General features: G+C 40.1%; 1 protein-coding gene across 1 annotated transcript; it reads left to right on the top strand.

Moving 5' to 3' along the window:
• Positions 1-404: 404 nt before the first annotated feature.
• mvb12a (multivesicular body subunit 12A) lies at positions 405-5,754 on the top strand. The gene is made up of 10 exons (XM_083972935.1): positions 405-530; positions 1,780-1,869; positions 2,690-2,776; positions 3,466-3,565; positions 3,677-3,806; positions 3,916-4,053; positions 4,229-4,335; positions 4,424-4,482; positions 4,572-4,637; positions 4,743-5,754. The coding sequence occupies exons 1-10, from the start codon at positions 411-413 to the stop codon at positions 4,827-4,829; spliced, it is 984 nt and encodes a 327-aa protein (XP_083829061.1). The 5' UTR covers positions 405-410; the 3' UTR covers positions 4,830-5,754.
• The last annotated feature ends 3,079 nt before the right edge of the window (positions 5,755-8,833 follow it).

Raw genomic sequence — 8,833 nt, 5'->3', positions numbered from 1 at the left:
ATTTAGACATAAAACACTTGAGTATTGTTACATCTGCAAGTATCTTAAAAAGATCAATTTAAGAAAATATGTAAAAGTTGAGAAAATGGCCTCAAACCTCAGAGGGCATAAACATGTCTGTTTTCAGTTTTAACCAGTGATTTGGTGTTTGCGCTTAGAGTGGGCCACAAACAAAAATCTTGCTTAGGGCCACCAAAATCCTAGAGCCGGCCCTGGCCCTCAGAGACAAGCTAAATCAGACAGACACAGTGTTTATGTCTACTTTGTTGAAAGAAAGAAAGAAAGAAAGAAAGAAGAACTCTGACAATGGACCCTCCAATGTCACATGCTGCCCTCTTGCGTTCATGTTTGAGTATGCATTAAAGACACCTGAGGTTCCGCCCCGTGGTGTGACGGGATTTGGAGTCAGAATGGATTCAGTACTTCCTGCTTTGACGAGGAAGACCAAGACATTTCGGCTGATAACTAAAAAGTTGTTTGCCCAGCAAAGCACAACACCTCGGAGAGAGAGAAGTGGACACGGACTCAAAGTAAGTGGATATTTCTGAGATTTCGTTCGTTGGCTCCTGAAACAAAAACATTCGAGCTCGTTTTGAACCAGAAACAGCGAAGTTTTGTCAATGGAACAATCGCTGCTGTTGTAAGGTGAACTCGTTTTGTCATTTAAACACATGGAATAAGACTCTAAAAACAGCCTTTATTAATAGGCTACTTTATTTATTATTGTTATGGATGTCTGGTAACCTGTGAAAAATATAACAATGTAAAAATGATAACGTTAGAGTTGCTGTAAAGCAGTTAAACTGTCAGTCAGGATTGATGACCCGCATCTGGCTGGTCCAAAAATAGGATTCATACAATTATTAGCTATCGCTCTGGCGCCACGTATGTAAGTAGGCGAGCCAATCAATCAATACATTCCTGATACATGCTCACACCTTTGAGACAGGATAAAGCTGCCTTCAGGCATATAACGTGACATTTCAAACAGTGATAACACAGAAAAGTTCAGAGTTGCTGCAGTATTGACGATTTGATAGGCTACTAATAATCAGAATAAATCCATGTGTTAATATTTACCATCAAATCAGTTAGAAGGCCCATTTTGGATTTTCATGCGATTTTTACAAACGTGTTATGTTATTCTTTTATTTATGAAGTATACCACAGATTTGTTTCTAATTAGCAAAAATGTAGCATAGCACAACATGCAGTATCACAATATGATGATAGGCTACATTGAAGATTTTCATCAGCCACCAGTGCTTTCTACAAAAATGGGGACACTCTGCAGAAAAACACATCTCATATAGCCTAAAGGAACCTGCTGAACTTCCCAGAGTAAACTTCCACTTCCTCATCAGCTAATCTGGAGCTGGATTTAGGGATGTATTCTCGTGCTGAACAGTTCCTCTCTGTCCTTAAAGGGTAACGATAACGCAGCTATTTAGACTGAACTGGATCTCTCAGTCTTGACAATGCAGCCTTGGAATGGCATGAATTCTCAGACTGAATCGTAGCTCCTGTTTACCTATGATAGTCCTCACATTTGTCACATGGACACAATGGACTTGGCCCTCGTGATGCCATAAGGTCCCACAGTGGGGACATTCCTGCACACGCAAAGAGTTGGGGTGTCATAGATAGATAGATAGATAGATAGATAGATAGATAGATAGATAGATAGATAGATAGATAGATAGATAGATCTGTGGCTTTGAATCCCTCCTCTTTCGTTTTTATAATCCTGTTAGACATTTCTTTGTTTTTCTTCCCCAGATGTCCATGATGGAGCGTGGGGTAGTCCGCCCGATTACATCCGTGGCGTGGACTTCCAACACCAGCACCTGCCCCAAAGACTTCACCATGGTAAGAACAGAGATGTAGATTAACAAGTGATATCAATTATCTATGTACAATAGTTCAATGGTGTCAACACACCAAAGCGTTCATGCTTTTAGTAGCTGACAAGATGAAATATCCACTCTGACATGTAGCCAGAGCGGTTCCAACAAGGCTGCTATGTCCTTAGCCTCAGCTAGTATGCAAGCAGCTGTATTTGCTTGTAACACATTCATTTGTACATTTGACATCTGTTCCTCCAGATTAAAATGAAAGGAAGATGAGATTTTTAAATCTACAGTAAAAAATCTCACAATGAAAGCAAAAAGGGGAAACACATGTTTCTATTATTTCAGTGTTTTGAATTATAGACATAGGACGGTCACAAATATAGGCTACTGTGTGTCAGCAGGACCCAGTAATAAGACTCTATTGCATTCTTTGAGTCAGATGTTGTTGGAAACTTTAAGCAGGACAGACTGAGTGTTTAGCTCGACCTCTGGGAAACAGATGTTATTTAAAAGTGCTGTTGACTGACTGTAAATGTCCGTCTCCGGATATAAAAGTCTTATTGTATATCAGTGAGTGAAAATGCTCAGCCTCAGCCACGGCCTCATTCTTAGGATCAAACTGACTGCAGGTAAATGGGAGTGGTGCCTGAAGGAAAGTAGTAAAATGAATGTATAAGTGTGACTTTGTGACTTTACCAGTCCAAGTGTTTACACACCACTGCCATAAACAGCTCTCTGAATGCATCAACTTGTTAATTGGCTACTTTTACTTTAATGAGGAATGCTGCTGATGTTATTTATAACTTTTCCTCTCTCTCTCTCTCTCTCCCCTGCAGATCAGCATCACAGAGGACGGTGCAGCGGCAAACTTCACTCGCAGCTTTGTTGCAATGAGGTCTGGGTATTACCTCTGTTACAGCAAGGTAACAGTGATGAGGAGCCCCGCCCACTTTTTGGAAACTGCTGAATCACATGCAAAACAAATCATACAGTGGAGAAAATATTTGATCCCCTGCTGATTGTTGCCCTTATTTCACTCAATCAAATGTAAATTAATTTATAACCTTTATATGATGATATTATTTCTGGATTTTTTGTTGATATTCTGTCTCTCTCTGTTAAAATGAACTTACCAGAAAAACTATAGATGTCAATTTCTTTGTCGGGGAGCAAATTTACAAAATCAGCAGGTGATCAAATACTTATTTCCCCCCACTGTATAATGATTACTTTGGCAAAGTTTGAGATTTGCGAGTTACGATTTTAGTTGAAATGGTAATACTTGACTTTCATTATCATTGGCAAATATTTTTAAGATGATGATGCTGTGACTTTTGCTTGGGCTGGTACCAAACAAGCATGTTCCCCTTCGGCCATGTGCAGCACCACAATGTTTCACTCATGTTTTACCTTTGCTGTACATGGGATGTGGTTATTTCACTTGACCATGTTGAGATTTCAATGATATTTCCACTAATCGTGCAGCCCTGCTCTTTACTACTGTAATGATATTATCTTAGTTCTACCTCAGGGCAACATGTATGTTTCCCACCAGCCCTTGCACTTATCCTTTAGGTCTTCATACATAGGCTGTGTCTCTGTCTCTTTATAGGACCTGACAGGTGGTATGGTAGTGTCAGATATTCAGATTATTTCAGACAAGGACTCTATTCCTCATGGTTACTGCTTCATAGCAGAGCACCTTGAAGCCAGTGAGTACACACAGTTGTACACACACACATTCCTAAAATTTGATGCAGATTTTATGTGTGGCTTTTACTCACAGTTTTTCTCTTTTTGTGTGTGTGTGTGTGTGTCTGCAGAGTCCACCGTTTCAAAGAAGAAGCGGGTGTGTGTGCGCGTCGTCCCGGTCGGCAGTGTGGACTCAGCTGTGTTGGACATCAAGCTGACAGCCAGAAGCAAAATGATGTTGCAGCATTACACATATGTGGGGTTGGTAACACTCACACACACAGACATTTTGTTTATTTCCTTTGAACTATCCATCCACTACCTAACCATACAGACTTAAACATATCATTAAATGCCCCTTTTCCCTCAGAGACGTCCATGGTTACGTGCTATGGTGCAGAAAGGGACTTTTTACCAGCCCCGTGCCCCAAGCCAAACCTCGCAGTATGAGCTTAGACGTCCAGAAAATGTCACTGGATCCAAAGCTTCCTCTACCACTGAGACCCAGGTATAGTACTTTATTTTAACATTGAATATACAGAGAAGTTCTCCAAGACTCTTTCATAATCTGCAGAAGGAGAGCTTCTTCTATAGACGTGTTAGAGGTGAAACATCATTTCACAGCAGGTCCCCCTTATTTAAGAATATAGGTCAAAATAAGAAAAATGCCACTGTTTCCACAGCAACCCTCCTCCACTGCCGCATACCAAACTGAGTCAGAGACGCCACAGCCTCAGTTCCAAGGACGAATTGGACAAACCTGTTGACAGCAGTTTCCAAGCAATCACAGGTTCTCCCAGTCTCCTCTCAAACGCAAAAACATTATTATTGATGTATCACAAAATCCCTCACCTGCGACCTGCTTTCCCTCTCTGCAGCTCTAGATGGAGTTCCTTTTTCTCTGCACCCAAAATATGATGCCCAGGCAAATGGGATGGTGCGTAAAACATTACCCCTCTTGATTTATCTCTCCATCTCTCCTCGTAAGCATCAAATAATGTACTGTTTGTCATAACTCCCTCGTAGACTCGTCAGCTGAACTCCCCATTGAGCAACATCCGTATAAAGTCTCTCCAAGACATTGAAAATGAGGTTGGCACCTATGATCTAAATCTATCAGTTCTTAATGGAAAAGTAAGTACGCCACTTTTCAACAAAGAATATACTCACTTTGCTTTGTTTTCATTTTTATTCAAGTATAACTACACGTTTACTGTGGAGGAATCTGCTGCCAAGAGAACCAGACCATCACTGCCAGCAGGAGGCGCCTCGTCAGCTCAGTGACATTTGCACATGGTCAAATTGTGCTTTACTCTGTCCAGAGAGTTTTATTTTAGGATGACACATCTCAAGTCACGGTACAGATGAAGGATGATCATACCTACATTTAGGTTTATAATATGAAGCTTGAAAGGGCTTTGGGTGTAAAGAATTTGTCATAGCAGAGTCAATCAAAAGGTCATTAAAGGGCACTTCCTTTCCTCACGAGACAGACAATCACAGATGGTTTGGCTGTTCGGGTGCTACTCCATGTTTTACCCTTAAATTCCTTTTATTTGTTTTTTTTGTTTTTTTTACCAATAATTACCATCTTCAGACATTCCATGTTTCTGTTTCCCAAAGGAAAGACCTGTTTGAATGATATTGTCTTAATGTGTCTGTGGCTGCTCACCTTGTGTAGGAATGCAGCCTTTAAAGATGTTAAGAGGGTTAAAGATGTAAAAGATCTATGAATCTGTTGAATATCTGCTGGGCTTCTCATCTGCAGCACTCAGCTCTCATCTTTGCTTCCAAAATGTAGAATAGCTGCTATAAAATGAAGATGCACTTACTGTTTGTTTAAGATGCCTTCCACTCACTATATGTCACTTATTAACAATTTCTCAAGCAGTGCTATAATAGTCGGTCTGTGTTGTTCTCAGCAGACACACATACTGTATGTATCTAATTGTAGGATATAGTGAATTTCTTGTGTGATGCAGAACCTATATCAGGTTTGCATTTTTCCAAAAAAGAATAATATATCCTGTTTTAAGGTGGAAGGATGGAGGTTATATATTTTGTTCTTTGTGCTTGTTATACTAAAACAAGATACGTTTGGTAAAAGGGGATATCATCTGTTCTTTCAACTGTTTGGTGGAATAAGGACCAAATATTTATCTGTCTTATTGTACTATATAATATTTTTTGTTGTTCATATGACCATGTAGCCGTGTAACTTTTCTTGCATGGGGAAAAATAAAAATCAAAGAAATAGTACTACACTGGGTTTTATGTACAATATCATTATTCTGTGTTTAGGCAGATATAGAAGACTATATCAAGTGTGAAACAACAATGAGCAATGTGCACTGAGAGACATGCAGTAGGTAAAGGGAAGAGCAACAGTATAGTATGGAAAAGTCTCAGAGATGCAGGGAGGTAACTAGTGGATGTAACTAAAGTTCTGGATGTGGAGAAGCAGTTGCTGTAGGTTGCAAGCAGATACTTTAGATAGTAGTTGTGTTTGCACAAGTGCTGGCAGCTTGAAAAGGCTGTAGGTGAATATTTGGATTACAGCTGTCCAACTGTAGGTGGAGGAAACAGAAGGCGGAGCTGCCACTGCAGGATTCTGGAGATGGCTGGAGGTCCAGACTGAAGCTGACAGAACCTGCAGGTGGAGCCAACTGATAGCCTCTGGCAGCCAACATGTGAAATGTGTGAGCAAAAACAAAAGCACAGGGTTCATATTTTTCTGCAGTTTAAACACTAACATGTGTTTCATCTAGTCAAAAGTGCTAAGTTTTGACCTCTCAATGCACCTCAGAAGTTGAGCCAGTTTTACAGGTGTCACAAGAAAATTTCCTCTGAAAATAATCTCTTAAACATAGACAAGTTAATTCAACCCAATGTTTTTCTCAAATTCCAATATTTCAATCTGTCAAGATAATTCCTTTTGTCAGTATGGCCTCCATGTGGACTTTCTACTCCTTCAGGATGTGGTAACAATCCTCTACCACAAGAGGTCTCAGTAGCACCAATCTGTCACTGTAGTAAAACAACACAAGCTGATTACAGCCGTCCTTGAGGGAAGATGAAGGCTCAACTGACTGACTCCATCACTAGTACAGACTATTGACATTAACAATGACACACACTCTAGCATTGGGGATACGTTTTCAGGTTAAGCATCTTGCCCAAGGATAGTTTGATATGTGGACTGGAGGAGCCAGGGATCTAACCACTTGTCACACATAATAGAAATGATAATAACATAACAATTTATGGCTGTATGTGGTCTACTCAAAGAGGAAAGTGCTGAATTTTCCACCATGGATGGAATGCAAATCATATACTTTTTAGGAAATTCAAATCAGACATAAACCAGCTCTTAGAAGTAGAATGGGATCACTTTATTTCACATTTAGCTTTGTTAATTAAGTAAGTCATTTTGCATCAACAAAAGTTATAAATGGATTAGTAGGTAAACGTGTTAGTTTTTTTGGTTGAACAAGTTGTAATGAGATGGAGGTACAGAACAAAGACGTCCAGTGAGTTTGAGTGCTGAGTTATGGAGCCAGTGTCTTTTCACAGATCCAGCGGTTTGGTTCCTCACATCCTCTGTCATTCCATCTTTTATCACCGTCATACGGGTACAAGTAAAACTGTTTTAACAATGGTGTCACTTCTGCACAGTCTTCTTCTTTATTTCCATGGCCTTTATTGTTAGGCTCACGATTTGCCCAGTAGCTGAAACCCATAAACAAAATATGTATTTCTCTTAGAAAAATCAATCCAAGAAACATTAACATGTTGAGTTGTACTGTTCAAATGTAATGTATTAAAGACTTTCTTTTCTCACAAGAAAATGTTACTCTTTCATGCTTAGAGACTGAAAAATGTGTGAACCTTGTTGTCAGCGCAGTCCCATCAACCCATTTCCATGTCCCCTCCCTCTCTGCATCAGTGAGTCCAATCCATGCAGATTCAGTCAATTGTCTTGTGAACTCCTTTTTTATACAGAGAGAATAAAACATCAATCTAATGTATCACTCATCAATATACTTTTAACACACATATACATATACCTGTTCTTGTCTGCTGTTGATGATCATCAGATGTGCACCTTTTTCAACACAGTCACTTCTACTTTCATTCCAGGACTTCTCAGTCGAAGAAATGTAATAGAGACTATCGCCAAAACGCTGCCATCCTTTTTGAGCAAAGAGAACAACAGGAATGTCTCATTAACGAGAATTAACAAATTATTTCTTATTAGGGATGAGAGGGCAGTTTGTAATGTTGAAAAAAGGGGACGCAGCAACAGCTACTGGTTGAACTGTTGCAATGTGCTGTGCTGTTAATAATCATGTTTCTTTTGTGTTTTTCCAACACAGCCAGCAGAAGCCTTATCCAACAGAGTAACTTCAAGTTCCTGACATCTCAGAAACACAGGCAGACGGCATTAAGACAAGACTTTGGTCAGCTATAATAATTCAGAGAATCACACTCTGCTTGGTACCTCCACTGTAAACAACAAAACAAAAAACAAAACAACGTTCCACTGTTATTTTGATTATAGATAATAACTGATTTCAGTCTCATACCCACCTAGGGTTCTCAGTGTCCTCGTCAGCTGGTCTCTCTCTGCAGTCAGGGAGTTAAGCTGTGAAACTGTTGATTTAGGAGAACAGGTTACCATTATTTTTCTTAAAGCAGAAGTGAGTGGTCCGGTCGTTTTCGCTAATGCTGCGTTCCAGGCAGGCTTTTGAAATCGTAAATTACAGCTTCAAGTCACAATTTACGACTTTGTAGCGTTCCAGGCAACCCACTCGTGTTTTTCCGACCTGTTTTACCGGTGAAAGTCACTATAACGGCCACTCGTAACTTCCGACCGGTGAACTCGTACCAGATCGAACTGGTACCACTTCACGGTCGGAAAAATACGAGTTTCCTTGAACGCACCATAACAGTCCTCGTCGCTACGTCACCACATTCACGGCGTTCCTTGGCTGCACACACAGCCCTGCACGCCGTTCTCTCTCCTCATTGGATAAAAACTGTAGGATACGATAAATGTTTTCTCTTCGGCTCAGAGCAGAGCAGAGGGACTGAGAGACCCATGTTTCAGTCCAAACACTCTATGTAAGTGATTGCATTGTCGGAAGATATAACTATTTAAGACTTATATTAACACAAATATATCACTCACTTCTGCTTTAAGTCAGCCAGTTGAAGAGGAAACATTCAAGATCTGTGTACTCTGTCATCACACTTACCAGTGGTGTTCATCCTCAACTCAACAGCTT

The sequence above is a fragment of the Trachurus trachurus genome (genome assembly GCF_905171665.1).
Source record: "Trachurus trachurus genome assembly, chromosome: 1".
NCBI lineage: Eukaryota > Metazoa > Chordata > Actinopteri > Carangiformes > Carangidae > Trachurus > Trachurus trachurus.
Note: the sequence above shows the minus strand (reverse complement) of the source record. Positions and strands in the feature narration are given on the sequence as shown.